At 41.2% G+C, this 15817-nt stretch overlaps 1 protein-coding gene across 3 annotated transcripts in view; it reads right to left on the bottom strand.

Moving 5' to 3' along the window:
- The window catches only part of PDE1C (phosphodiesterase 1C), a 1569255-nt gene extending 1554589 nt beyond the window's left edge, over positions 1-14666 (bottom strand). For all 3 annotated transcript variants that reach the window (XM_029589797.1, XM_029589798.1, XM_029589801.1), the window contains exon 1: positions 13848-14666. In XM_029589797.1, coding sequence (XP_029445657.1) covers positions 13848-14055 — 208 coding nt within the window. In that variant the 5' untranslated portion in view covers positions 14056-14666. The remainder of the gene's footprint in view (positions 1-13847) is intronic.
- Positions 14667-15817: the final 1151 nt, after the last annotated feature.

Below are 15817 nucleotides of genomic sequence, written 5' to 3'. Positions count from 1 at the left end.
GTATAAAAGGAACTAAAAAATGAAATTTCAGACCTATTAGTAAAAATTTGTAACCTATCATTAAAATCATCCATTGTACCTGAAGACTGGAGGATAGCTAATGTGACCCCAATATTTAAAAAGGGTTCCAGGGGCGATCTGGGAAACAACAGACTGGTTAGCCTGACTTCAGTGCCAGGAAAAATAGTGGAAAGTGTTCTAAGCATCAAAATCACAGAACATATAGAAAGACATGGTTTAATGGAACAAAGTCAGCATGGCTTTACCCAAGGCAAATCTTGCCTCACAAATCTGCTTCACTTTTTTGAAGGAGTTAATAAACATGTGGATAAAGGTGAACCGGTTGATGTAGTGTACTTGGATTTTCAGAAGGCGTTTGATAAAGTTCCTCATGAGAGGCTTCTAGGAAAAGTAAAAAGTCATGGTATAGGTGGCGATGTTCTTTTGTGGATTACAAATTAGCTAAAAGACAGGAAACAGAGAGTAGGGTTAAATGGACAATTTTCTCAGTGGAAGGGAGTGGGCAGTGGAGTGCCTCAGGGATCTGTATTGGGACACTTACTTTTCAATATATTTATAAATGATCTGGAATGAAATACGATGAGTGAGGTAATCAAATTTGGAGATGATACAAAATTGTTCAGAGTAGTTAAATCACAAGCAGATTGTGATAAATTGCAGGAAGACTTTGTGAGACTGGAAAATTGGGCATCAAATTGACTGATGAAATTTAATGTGGATAAGTGCAAGGTGATGCATATAGGGAAAAATAACCCATGCTATAGTTACACAATGTTAGGTTCCATATTAGGTGCTACCACCCAAGAAAGAGATCTACGCGTCATAGTGGATAACACATTGAAATCGTCAGTTCAGTGTGCTGCGGCAGTCAAAAAAGCAAACAGAATGTTGGGAATTATTAAGAAGGGAAAGGTGAATAAAACGGAAAATGTCATAATGCCTCTGTATCGCTCCATGATGAGACCCCACCTTGAATACTGTGTACAATTCTGGTCGTCGCATCTCAAAAAAGATATACTTGCAATGGAGAACATACAGAGAAGGGCTACCAAAATGATAAGGGGAATGGAACAGCTCCCCTATGAGGAAAGACTAAAGAGGTTAGAACTTTTCAGCTTGGAGAAGATACGGCTGAGGGGGGATATGATAGAGGTGTTTAAAATCATGAGAGGTCTAGAACGGGTAGATGTGAATCGGTTATTTAGTCTTTCAGATAATAGAAAAACTTGGGGGCACTCCATGAAGTTAGCATGTGGCACGTTTAAAACTAATCGGAGAAAGTTCTTCTTCACTCAATGCACAATTAAACTCTGGAATGTGTTGCCAGAGGATGTGGTTAGTGCAGTTAGTGTAGCTGTGTTTAAAAAAGGTTTGGATAAGTTCTTGGAGGAGAAGTCCATTACTTGCTATTAATTAAGTTGACTTAGAAAATTGCCACTATTACTAGCAACGGTAACATGGAATAGACTTAGTTTTTAGGTACTTACCAGGTTCTTGTGGCCTGGATTGGCCACTGTTGGAAACAGGATGCTGGGCTTGATGGACCCTTGGTCTCACCCAGTATGGCATGTTCTTATGTTCTTACCATAAGATTTGCCATACTGGGTCAAACCAAAGGTCCATCAAGCCCAGCATCCTGTTTCCAATAGTGGCCATTCCAAGTCACAAGTACCTGGCAGGATCCCAAAATGTCAACAGATTCCAAGCTGCTTATCCCAGAGATAAGCAATGGATTTCCCCAAGTCCACTTTAGTAACATGTTATGGACTTTTCCTCCAGGAACTTGTCCAAATCTTTAACCCAGCTACACTAGCAGCTTTCACTACATTCTCTGGCAACAAATTCCAGAGCTTAATTATGCAGTGAGTAAAAAAAAATATTTTCTCTTATTAGTTTTAAATGTATTACCTAGTACCTTCATTGTGTGTCCCCTGGTTTTTGTACTTTTTGAAAGAGTAAATAACCAATTCACATTTACCCATTCTATTCCACTCATGATTTTACAGACCTCTCTCAGATCTCCTCTCAGCCATCTCTTCTCCAAGCTGAGACCTTGGAGCCTCTCTAGCTGACCCCCTTTAGCCTTAACTCATAGGCGAATAATTCTTTAGAAAAGAAAGGGGAAGCAGAACAGGGAGTTCTATTAGGTGCACCTCTATCTACTGCACTAGGGAGAAGAAAGGAAGGCAAAAAATGGCCCTTTCCCATCTTCGTCTGAGTCTGATGAGTGCAAGGTGCCTCTGAATATGACTCAAGGACCAGTTTACACTTCATCAAACTCAGCATCTTTTGATTTTCCGGATACTCTGATTCTGGACACCGCGGTGTCATTCAAGCTGCAAGAAAACACTGGGGAGATTTCAAAAACTTCCAGAGAGAGCAGGCAGACAATTGCCTTGGCACCTGAAGGGTATGCAAGCCTACTGGTTACTCTTCCCCTCTCCATTTTCATAAATACATAAACAAACCTCAAACCGAACCAATGACCTGTAAGTTCCTGGAATGTAAAGGCCAGACTAGCTCCTTCACTGCTGTTCACACAAATTATCCAAAGTACAGTTTATGGCCATTTTTGCTGCTGTGTCACAGTTGCAAACAATTGTAGAACTGCTCTTAGCCAAGATGCTTTGCTTATCTTTTTTTTCAGTAGTATAAAAATGCATTCATTTCACCATATGGAAAGAAAAATTCCAGTCTGTAAAATGCTCACTGATGGTAATTACTAATGATGATGTCTAAAGGAGAATTAACACTTGTGGATTTGTTTCAGTGGCAGAGATTTTTTTTTAAATGTGTGTACACAGTAAGTTCACTCAGCAGAGCATAAAAAGCAATGAAGGGTCCATAGCTCTGCAAGACTATGGTCTCACTTTTATTCCTTTATCTTATTCTGAAATTTAAATCACTGCCAATTTTGCCATAGATGATACCACAGTAGGTACCCAGAGAAGGGAAAACCACACCTGAAGGCGCACATATAATTTCCTGGATTCTTCTCTTGCATTCAAACGCCAGTCACAGGAAAACTTAAAATTAAACTCAGCCTCTTTAAAGTAAAGATTAGATAATCGTTACAACAAAATCTGCAAAGGAGAGCTGTCAGCTGTGCCAGAGCACAGATGGACAGCTGGATGCATGCCAGGGACAAAGAGAGCCGTGGGCAATCGCAGGCCTCCCACCGAACCATCTCTCTCCACTGTAATCTATTCAAAATTCAGCTGCCTGACTTATCTTCCTTCAGTATCACTATGACCATGGAACCCTTCTTCTCAGGTTGCTACACTGGCTCCCTATAAGCTTCTGCATACATTCTGAGTTTTTTACTTGTCTACAAATGCATTCTTTCTGCAGCTCCTCATTACCTATCTTCTCTTCTCTCTCCCTGCACCCTTCCTTCTGAACTCCATTCATCGGGCAAGTTGTTCTTTTCTGTGCCCTTCTCCTCCATCACTCACACCACCTTGCTATGCTGCATTCCTGGAATAGGCTTCTTGAGTCGGTGCGTCATGCTCCCTCTCTCGCCATATTCAAACCCAATTTCAAAACTCCCCTTTTTGAGATTGCCTTGAAAACCTAACCACTTCTCTAAAATAAATACACTTCCCATAGACTTGATTGTCATGCATGTTTGTCAACTAGATTGTAAACTCCATTTATTTATTTAATAACATTTTTTAATCGCTTCCCTGATTAAAAATTGCCCGAAGCAATGTACTGTACATGTCACAATATTAAATACATCTTTCAATAATATCTACAAAGATAAAATAATAAAAGCATAAACCGTCTCTGCCCCCTTCGCTGTCCACACATTTTCATCTGACCACATACCCCTCCCCCTTTTTTTTGGCCCATTTATTCTAACAAATTACCAGCAAATTGGGTCATCAACCATATTTTAAGTTTTTTTCTGAATTGTTTCAAATCAAAGTTCTTCCCACAATTCTAAAGGGAGCTTTTGAGGGTGGAGTTCCATTTATGTGGAGTCTACTTTGTCGGTAATTTTTTATTGGAGGAATTTGCAACAAACATTTCTGCTTAGACCTTAAACCCCTGGATGCGTCATACCATTTTAATCATCTTTTCAGTCTCAGAGATCCAATACCTTGGAGAACTCGAAAAGCTACACGTAAATGTTTTAATTTTCATTGTGATGCTGTCAGCAGGCAGTGAAGCTGCAATAATAGTAGGCCTGCAGCCGATCTTCTGGATTGCCCCATGGAGCAGGGACTGTATTTTATACGTATCTGTACAGTGCAGTGTATGCCTAGTAACACTTTAGAAATGTTAAGTAATAGTAGTAGTAGTGCAAATCTGAACTCTGACAGAGTATGGGAGCTTCCTGTAATGATGCAAATGTGGAATAGACTCTGAATATGAAACATGCTCAATGCACCAATAAGAAAATATGAACATTTACGGAACTGTGAGCAATCTGTGGACTCTGGCAAACACCAGCAGGCAATGCCACAACCTTATATGGAGCTGCCCACAGGATCCCCACAAAACTCAATATTATTATACTCATCTATGCATGGTCATGTGACTATGAATATTCTCTATATATGCTTACATATACTCTTTCAATATATGCAAATATCCGAGTTTACAAATACATTTCATAAAAATACTGAATGATTCTATAAAATGTTTTGCTGCCATATTGATTTCACTGCCTACAGAATTAATCTTCAGAAACTAGTGTTCACAATGGAAAACCAAATGCACCTCTGACATGTACAGCTTGCAGCATTAGACCCATTATTTAATTTGTTTTGTTCTAACCATTTCTTGTACCTTTGGCCATGTTCTAAAGAGCTTGATTTACAGGGTGCTGTCTTTTTTCTGCTACTTACTTCAAACAGTTTTTCTAACATTTCTTTTTATATAAACATCCTGCATTGCTGGAGCACTCTGGCATCAGACTGAAGGGCTTCCAGCATATGTATCCCTTTGCTTAGCAGAAGATGTTACCTATAATCATAACATTTGTAATTGATGTTGCTGGCCCACAGTCACAAAAGGATCATGAATTAATCAACACAGAGAGTTAGGTCGGAGGAATGCTAATGGCAAGAATGATCACCCAAAGAATGGGTAATTGCCAGGTTCTTGTGGCCTGGATTGGCCTCTGTTGGAAACAGGATGCTGGGCTTGATGGACCCTTGGTCTGCCCCAGTATGTTCTTATGTTCTTATGGGGTTTGACAATGGTCTAGTTGACCAAGACCCATTAAAACAGGAAGGACAAGAAGCTTCTCAAGGAGGAATGGCAGTGTCTACCAAATACACTTACAAAAGCAAATCAGGGAAAGGGCACACAGACTGTAAAGCAAAACCAAGTACACGTTGGCAATGGCACAAGGCAGCACTAAACAGAAAGCTACTTTAGCAAAAAGGACTGGGGACATTTCTCCAAAAGTACTAAATCTACATTTTGCACAACTTTTTGCCAATGTGGGGTTTTCCTCCCTCCTCCACCTCCCCCCCCCCCCCATGGAAATATTTTTCCCTTCCAGGAGTGGCAGGAAATTATATCCACGAGTAAAAGAAATGTTCCTTCAAAACTGTGCAAGCAAACTGATGAGGGGTTTTTTTTTCAATGTTTCCTTTTTGTGCTGTGCTTTATATTATTTTATTTATTTATTTCAAAAGTTTTTATATACCGCATTATGGGCAGGATCTGGCCATCAAGGCGGTTTACAATAAGACATACATAGTTAAAAACAATACTATTATACATATTATAACACAAAATTAAAATTGCGTATTGATAGTTTCTCCATACTTTGTTATATTATTCATTAGCTGTACTTATAATTTAGATCAGATACGGCTGAAAAGAAGTTAGCTAGTATTGAAAGCAGCAGTAAACAGATACGTTATATAGGATATGACATGTTCTATATGATGCAATCCTCTTAGAACAAGTTTTATTGTACAATGCAGACTATAAGTCTTTTAAATAAAATACATAGTAAGAACAACATAAATCAATTTTGGTGCATACATTATAGCTAACTTACCTCCTCTAACTGATACAAACAAATATAAAAGAGTGCAGAGTTATGTGAGCTTCTGTAGTATATGGAAACTGAAAAATGGCAATCAATTTAAATTCCTACTGACTATAAAATGAGCAAAAAGCATAAAACAGGTGAGCTACTAATGTGTGAGCACAACCATATGGTAAGGAAGAGGGTCTGACTGGTTATCAGGAAAATGTATAAAAAGGAATTGTTACTCATAAAAAGCTCAGTTTAAGGGAGGTAGCATAATAAAATGTTGAATGATCAGACACCACTGTTCAGCTATGCATATTAGCTGAGCTTGACAGTATCAATCATTCACCACATTGGGGGAACAACATCTCACATGTGACATCTCTCAAGAGAATTTTTTATGTACATTTTAATATGCTCAACATAAAAAATGTGTTCAATAAACAAAATACTGGCAAAAAGAAAAGTACTGCCCTGAAGAGTGAAAAATAAGAAGTGCCATCCTGGATCAGACAAAGATCCATCAAACCCAGCATCCTGTCTCCAACAGTGGCCAGTTTGGATCACATGTGTCCAGTCCAGCAAACTATATTTTGTTACTCCCAGGGGTAGCAATAGCTTTCTTGAGTCTACCTGGCTAATATTATATTTTATGGACTTTTCCTCCAGGAACTTGTCTAAACCCTCTTTTCTACCCGACAGTGCTAGTCACCTTGATTATGTTGTCAGCAGATTCCGGAGCTTGACTGCGCGCAGAATGAAAAGTATTTCCTAAGATTTGTTTTCAAATTACTAGTTTTTTTATTTTATTTTATTTATTGTTTTTACTATACCGGCTTTCATGACATGGATCACATCAAACCGGTTTACATTTAACAAAGTGTGCAAGAAAGTGATAACTCAAACAACTGTAACAAGAGCATTGTAAGGAGAGTGACAGTTACATTAAAACAGGGAAATAAATAACTGGGAGTTAGAGGTGAGAAGAGGGGGATATAACTTACAGCAAATTATTTACAAGGTTACAAGATTGAGTCCGATTAAATGTGAATTGATTAGTAAATGATAGTGTTAACACTGTGAAGGTGATGGTTGTTAGTTTAACCGAGTGCCCCTTTGTTTCAGTATTATTTGAAAGGGTAATAGCCGTCCTTTATTTACTTGTTCCACCCCACTTATGATTTTATAAACTTCTTTCATGTCCCCTCTCAGCCATCCCTAAGAACCCTAACCTGCTTAACATTTCTTCATAAAGGAGCCGTTTGGTCCTCTTTATCATGTCTGCTGCCTTTCTGTACACCTTTTCTAGTTCTACTGAGCATGCCCGGGCGATCACTGCTGTCATCATTTCAGATCACCTGCTAGTGAGGAAAAACATGCTGAGCAGTTGGAAGAGACTGGGGCATGGGTGGATATAGGAAAAATGAGAGAAATAATTGGCAAGGTAATGTGACAAAAAAAGAAAAATGAGATGGAAGGTTGAGGGAGGGTAGGGGAGTTTTGTTGTACGAGGAGTAAGGACGATGCTGTTCAGCCCCCAAACTATTCCACAACGTAGAGCATGTAAAGTTCATCTGATTGTATTGCCACTGGAAGTCCCATACCCAGCCAATGTTTTGGCAAACGCCTGCCCTCAACGGAAAACCTCAAGCCACCGAGTCCTTATCTTCTCACACCCAGTGTAATCCGGACCATATCGGTCACAACTGTCACAAAACCAGATAGTAGTGCTCATATATTAGTACGCCACCATTTTTTTTTAATGCTTTTTGTTTATATAAGATATGCCAAACTGGTAAGTGTAGCTTTTGCATGATTGGGGGAGGGAAGTGGGGCATAAGTAATCTCTTACAGATGTCAGCAAAGCACATCCATAAAATAATTTACAAAATGATTGAGAAAATCTCTAATTTGTCAGAATGAATTGGGCAACCACCCATCCAAAACCCACAATCTTTTGTGGCACAGTCAACACATAATGAGGCACTAGCCAAAGGGAAGGCAGCTTCAGCAGTGCCTCTTAGCATCACAGTGTACCTAGCATTAGTGAAGAAAGGTGAATAAACAATAAAAAGGACTGAAAATGAAAACACTAAAGCAAAATCCCTGGGCTTTTTCGGTTCCAGAACATTCTGTAATTTTAATAGTACATTGCAAGTTGTACATTAAAGGATTTCAATAACTTTTCAAGCTCTGAAGATACACCAGGAATGAGCATTGAAATCCTTTAAGGTATAGCCTATCAAATTTTATTGCATACTTAATGATAGATTTACAGTTCAATATAATATCACTACTGAACTTATGTACAGATTTACTAAGGCTTTTTTTTTCCTATTCTGCCTCTATGGAGTATAAAGCTTAGTAGATCAGGCCCTTAATGTTATAGAATTACACATTACCTAGGCTGAAATGTGACATGATTTTATCCATATTCAGAAGCCCAAAACTCTTAAGAAAAAACATATGGGGTAGATTTTAAAAGGAGCACGCAGCCGTCCATGTGTGTGCGGTTCCCAGCACGCTCACTTGGATGCGCCGATTTTAGAACATGCGCACGCTGCCGCACGCATGTTATAAAACCTGATGGCCGCATGCACATGTGCACCAGATTTTAAAATACACACATGCAAGTTTGAGCAGCACGCGCAGGGGGTCAAATTTTTTATTAATACACGTGGCGACGCAATCGGGCCCCCCCCAGTTCCCTCCCAATCTGCTCCAATTAAGGAGCAGACTGGAGGGAACTTCCCTACCCCCTACCCTAACCTCCCTTCCCCTTTCCTCCCCACCCCCTAAACCCTTCCTATGAACTTACTTTTTTTTTTTTTTTTTTTTTATTACTTACTGCTCCTCTGGAGTAGAAGTAATCTGCGTGCGCCGGCTGGCTGCCAGCGCGCTTCCCCAGGACAACATAGAATGGCACTGTCCCAGCCCATCCTGCCCTGCCCAGAGCCCGGGTGCATACCGAGGTTTTTGTGCATGGCTGGGCAATGATGTGCGCAAGGTTCGGCCATGCGCAAGGTTCGGCCATGCGCATAAACCCCGGATTTTACGCATGCGTGGGCCTTTTAAAATTCGGCCTTATATATTTTCTTCATAAAGAAGCTTAAAGCATTTTCCAGAAATAACATTTAAGAAAAAAATATATGCCGCCAGCTCTGGATTGGAGTAACTGTGCTTTCTTTTGTGATTTCAGGTAGCCTTATATCCAAGGAGAAGGGAGAAAGAACATTCGTATCATATTCACAGCACCCTAGAGGAAGCATAGCAAAATACGCAGAGGCACATGCTATGCTTTTAAGCCATAAATCTAGAACCCAATGTCATACTTGCAATACACTTTTGAACTTTCTAGTAAGTCATCTTCTGGTGTGTTTTGAGTGACGTGCCTGGATGGATTTATTCTGAATTTGGATTTCCAGGCCTGGGAGCAATGGGATAGTTTAGTTGCAATGTTCATATTACAATGCAGTGGCAATTGCTAGTTAGACAGAAGCAGATATAAATAAGGTGACTTGACAAAGTTAGTGAGAAATTCAATAGGCTAAACCCTAGAGTTCAACCTTCTGTTGTGAAGGGCAGCTGTAGAGGGGGTGTTGTAGGAGGCTAGGCGTGGGCGGTCCGGTAAGACTGGAATGGAGCTCTGGAGCGAAGTGCTGGCTGGTATGGAGCTCTGAAGCAGGTAAGCACAGGAACAGACAAACTGAATGCAGGTAAGAATGGAGTGACTGCAGGTAATCATGGAACTACAGGATCTAAGTGCAGGTAAGCCTGGACTGGAACAGACTGGATCTGGGTGCAGGTAAGAGTGGAGTGAATGCAGGTATACGTGGAACTGCATCTCTGGAACAGACAGGAACTAAGTGCAAGCAAACGTGGAAATGGGACTCTGGAAACAGGGACTAGGATAAGACAGAGTAGGAAGACAGGGCAAAAAGAACAAGGACTACACAGAACATGGAACAGGAAAGCCTGAAGGTTGCATAGGCAAGGCAGGGAGACCTAGAAACTAGGAAGAGATCTAGGGAGTCTCAGGGCTAGGCCAAGTCAGGGAACAGAGAGAGGCCTAGTATCATGGAAGAGACCTGGGAGTCTCAGGCCTAGGCCAGGGGTTAGGAAACAGAGAGGCCTAGGGTAGGCAACTAGGCAAGGAAGGGTGAGAAGGCCCACAGGCCATGGAGCAAGGCTTGGAAGAGAAGGCCAGATGGCCACAAGGCAAGACAAAGGCAAGCTGGGGTCAGGAGGCCCAGAAGCCAGGAGATAAGATACAGCAAGGCTGGAGTCAGAAAGCCCAGAAGCCACAAGATAAAGCTAGGAATGGCTTGAGAAAGCCACAAGGCAGAGGTGGCTAGAGCAGAGAGCCAAGAAGGACTCGATGCCAAAGCACTGAGGGGAAGGACAGACTAGATTAAGTAGGGCAGGAGTCTGGGTTTGGTGCAGGCAGGCAAGGGGGGCTCGGATAGCCAGAAGAAAGAGCTCCTGGAGGTCCCCTGCTGGCACGGAGGCTGAAGCACAAGCTGAGGACATGAGCCAGAGAATGCAGGAGAATAGTTCGGAGCCGAGCTCATTGGGTTCCTCTAGTGGAGGAGAGGCCGCGCAGCAGCTGGAATTGCAACAGCTTCTAATCCCTATGCATTACCCACCAGGTTGCATTTCTGATCAGTATAGTACATACCTCAGGTTGATCTTCAAGTTTATTCATTGAACAAGTCTTACTTTGACCTATTCTGTCCAGCACAGGTTTTTTCTCCCCCTTTATTGCATGGCATGTAGATAGATTCTGAAGGCCTTCTCTTAAATCATGCCTGATCAAATGATTGCATAATACTGATACGACACAGGCTCAGAACAATTTGGAAATATCAGAGCAACATGCTTCACCAAACGAAAAAGCCTAAAGGTGCCACTGCTCTGCAGGGGATCTTTTCACCAATGTTATCATTTAAGTAAAGAAACCCACATACCATACAATGTTAACAGCAAAGCTAGGCTTCTACTTTTTATGCTGAGGTCTGCAATCATACTGTCATCTCAGTAATGAGGAGTTATTACAAGCAAGGAAGGAAAAATAGACTTAAAAACGAAAATAAGAATACTGACTCCAGCCCAGTGTAATAAAGGAATTGTCTTTTGGCACTGTGCACATCATGTGAAGCAGACTGGGACAATGAAAGGATGTTTTTAAAGCACTGAAAGAATTCCACAATCAATTCCTTTTTAGCAAATAATGTGAGCAAGAAAGATGGAGCATCATCTGGTGCATTCATCATTTCAGAGACCTAACAGCCTAACTCTAAACTGTAGAAAATACCAAGAACGGACACTAAGGTCCAGTTCCAACTAACACTAAAGATATTTCATCTCTCCAAAGATTTGCCTAATCTCTCTCCATATATATCTGTATAGACCGATATAATATTATACTAAACCTTATGAATGGTGTCGGTCTGTTGGCAATCAGTGTGATGTGCATGTACATCCCACCATCCACTTAAATGGCACAGATATACTTTATCTGAGATAGTGTGTACCTCATAACATATATGCATAGCTTGGTGAATAGCTCAATATATGTGCATGTTTATACAGGGTGACCCATGGAAAAGTAGCCCACCTCCAATACCAGTGCCAGGAGGCAGGCTACTTTTCCATGGGCCACCCCATAGTTATGCACATATGCATATACGCATAAACTGTGTTATGCTGGTGTTGAGCTGGGGAGGGGTTTGAAATCTGCCTAAGCAGGTAGGGTAGAAAATGCTGGGCATGAGCTGAGAAGTAAGGTCCAAGTGCACAGGGATTGGGCTAGGGTGATAGAGAGTTCTGGGATTGGGCTGAGAGTGTGCTGGAGTTAGACTGGGAAGGGGATGACAAGAGTGCTGGGTTTGGGCTGCATGGGAAGGGAGTGAATAGGATTCTTCAGGGAATTTCACTGGGCATTAGGTAGTGTGTATATATACATACACATGCCCCACTCTTTCTTCAGTTCCATATTGTGAATCTCATTCTTCAGGATGATATTAGAAGAGTTTTCTGGCAGTGGTTAGTAAAATAGTACTGTCTTTACCTAGACCTGTAATGATGGGAGTGGCTGAGAAGGAAAAGCTTTCAGAAGTGTCTAATACGTCACCACCATGGAAAAGCACAGTGTTTGGATGGATGGAAATGTCCTCAAAAGAAGCCAATGAAAAGTTTCCATAAAATTAAAAGCTAATTCACTAATCTCACATTATGAGTTAACATGGTATTTAAAAGAAAGTCACAAAACTTCTTGGATCCTCGGTGGTATTGTTTTAAGCATAGGAGACTTTAAAGTCTATAAATAATAACTCTATACTTATAATAGTGCTTCATAAAGTCCTAAATATGCAGATCGATTTCCAAAGTTGAAAACCTAATATATGTTTCTGTAGTAAAACTTTGGGGAAATTAGGTGTTTCTTTGCTCTCAGGAGGATCATTTAAAAATCTGCTTTAAATGTCACTTTAAAGAGTTGTGTAATTTACAAAACACTTGTACTGCACGGCTATTGCTGTTACTGTGAAATAAAATTCAATAAATTCAGGTCCCCAGATCACAGCCTATAGGAGAGGAATAAGGATGTCTCACAGTGATTAAAACTTCTACTCTGCTGAAGGCTAAAACAAAACCAGAAGTCGCTAAAGTATTCAAACAGTCCATGGTTGAAACGTGAATGAATCTGAAACAGGGCTGTTTTTTTTTTTTTTTTGGTTGGTTGGTTGGTTTTTTTGTCTTTTTTAATAAAACAACTGGCTTTCTATGCCAATAAATGTAAGCAAGATCTGATGGTAGTAGATGATAGGTCCTCTAATCATGTTTTGAATATTAGATCAGTTAGACACATCAATCTTAAAATGTAAACTAATCGGATCTGACCACTTACGGTAAATATTGATCACATTCAAATTTAAGTAAAAAAAATCATAGCAGGGAATACCATATAACAAAAGAAACAAAGAAAGAAAACAAGCAGAGCAGGAAACTGAAGGATATTCATAATGTGTTCTACTGCTTAAATAGTTGAATTGACATTTTTTTATTGTATCAAAGAGATTTGGCAGCAGAACTGGGGATGAAAGGGAGAATGGGACAAGAATAGAAAGAGGAATCCAGAGTTCCGGACTCCAAGAATAAAAATTGTATACATAAACTTGTATTATCCCGCTTTTACATGTGTTTAGATTTACCATACTAACTTTTTGATTTCATCTCATGGAAGACCGAGCCTCCAAACTTAATGTCCTCCTCTGAGCAAATTCCGAAGAATTGTCAGCAGCTGGCAATTTGTCATGCACCAGCCAGGGATTCAGGTTCGTAATTTTGGAAGCACTTATTTTAAAACCACAAGAGAAATGAGCAAGTTAAAAAAAAAAAAACCTTGGTACATTTATTAGGCCTGTCATATCTGTCAAAAACCTATTGGCTGTTACTGCTCATATAAAATAAGGAGATGATATACCGAATTAAACAACAGGCCAGCTTTGACAAGGATAAAGAAAAGTCTTCCAAACGTTACAGTGAAGAACAAAGCTGTTGCTGGACTTTTAGAAATATGCAAGTCATAAACTAGCTAACCACACGAAACAGATCGGGAAGAAGGGCTAAAGAGCATGCTGCTAAAACTATTAGGACTATAACTTTAGCTTGAAGAGAGCAGATAGGGGCAATAGCGTAGGAATGCTTTACATGCAAACTCATTTATTTTGGAAAAGTTTGCTCTCCAGAGCCCCGAGCTCTGCCCCCTGATTTAGCGCTCGGGACTGGCCGCCCCCTGCACATGCACGCGCGGTGCCGGACTTACCGTAGTCGCCCCCCGCGGCCAGAATGGGGGCCGCCGCTCGGTCTCCGGCCAGCTCCACCGACTTCAGCACCGCGGACAGCTCCTCGCTCGTGTTCTCCCAGGCCCTGGCTGGGGGGCACCCGCCGGACACGGGCCTCGGCGCCTGCTCCCGCCTCAAATGCACCACGGGGTTCTTGGATCGGCTGAGAGCCGAGGTGACCGAGCCCATCTCAGCGGTCTGCGCTCCCTCGGCGACCTTTCAGAGACACTCAAAAGAGGTAATCGCAGCTAATGCTTGCGGGGGGAGGAAACACCCCTTGTTGCACCCTCTTCACTGGAGCTGATAGACTCTGATTCTTCGATTTTTCTGGAGCACAAGCTCAGCCGCACCCGGGCTTGTCTTCTGCCTCTTTTCCCAGTGAATTTGACAACTAAACTTTTCACTTCGCTTAGGAAAACCGTAGCCCCAAAAGGAGAAAAAGGCTTTTGTTTGCTCTTCTCTGCTGTAACAACAGATTAAGTCGCAATGACTGCTTGCCTTATTGTTTATCCTTCTAAAAAAAAAAAAACAAATTCAACCAATTATTCTTTTGGCAAAGCCAAATGCGGTGCACGTGGGAAGCGGGCGCGTTTCCCTGCTCGTCCCCTCCGGTGCGCTCTTGCGGAAGCTCTGTCTGGCGTTCAAGGTTTTCCAGCGGTGGAGGAGGGAGGCGGCTGGGTAAGGTTTATCTTTACTGAGCGTGAGGATTATTGTTCTTGATCTTTTCCCCAGGAGTGGAGGTTTTTTTTGGAAGGAATTCTGTCCCGGAGGGATCTCCCTCCTCCTCCTCCCCTCGTTAATGCGTGCTGAAGGGCCGAGGCGGGGTTACATGGAGGTACAGCCTTAGAGGCGGCCCCCGGTTTCTGGGGAAGACCGATAGGAGCCAATCAGCGAGCGAGGATAAAGGAGACCTGCAGTGACATAAAGTGACACTTTCTGCCATGTGTGCCTTCAAAAGGAACGGGGAAATCAACCTGGTCTTTAAAACGCCTATTATAAACAAATTGTTCATAATATTTTTTTAATTAGATTTTGGGCATGAGAAAGTTTGCATTTGAGTGTTTCCGTTTGACCTGCTGAGCTTATTGCTTCTTTGAGCCGAGGGCCAATTTTTAACCTTACATTGCGTTTCGGCGCACGGTCTCCGGGGACGCGTCTGTAAGTGCAGTTCATTCAGATAACTTGGCTTTCCCCTCCCCTAAGTCAAAAGGTAACAGGTGCCTAATGGCATTCATTCAGATAACTTGGCTTTCCCCTCCCCTAAGTCAAAAGGTAACAGGTGCCTAATGGCATCATATTTTCCTGTGCCAGCTAAAATATTGGGCTACGGCTGGTGAATGATTTCCATTGTGCACACGCATATATTCTGCTTTCGTAAAGGTAGCTACCAAACAAATGTTATTGTTGTTTCTAACCTTTCTCTTCCTTGCTGTGCTTATTTTATTTTCTCCCTGTTGGGTTGCTTGGCTGTACTCCCTTCAGGGGATAAAAACAGCGTTAGCTGAAGCACGTGGTGGAGGTACTTCCCTTCCTGGGAGATGCTACCTCAGATAAGCCCAAGTGGCTGTACTTTTCCACGAGCATATGGCTAGAAAGACAGACGAAAAACCTTGAAGAAAATGTGATTTTAGTGGAGAAGCGATTATTATAGAAAACAATATCAGTATCTCTAAGCAACCAAATCAAAATATTTTCTGTTATATGGAGATTTTTTTTATTTGATTGTGTTATTTTGAGTTACCATTCAAGGAGTCACCTGGATGACTAGTGAAGTCATTAATAACGGTTTCATGGACAGTAACTAGCACTGTTGTCTAGTCCATAACAACTATAAATTTTAAAATCGAACAAAAGTGAAAATGATAAATACAGTTTTATTTTGTTAAGTAGTTAACAGAAAACGTTTACTTAGGTAATCTCTCTATAAACTACATTGACAGAATATTTGTTT

Source organism: Rhinatrema bivittatum, chromosome 2, assembly GCF_901001135.1.
Source record: "Rhinatrema bivittatum chromosome 2, aRhiBiv1.1, whole genome shotgun sequence".
NCBI lineage: Eukaryota > Metazoa > Chordata > Amphibia > Gymnophiona > Rhinatrematidae > Rhinatrema > Rhinatrema bivittatum.
Note: the sequence above shows the minus strand (reverse complement) of the source record. Positions and strands in the feature narration are given on the sequence as shown.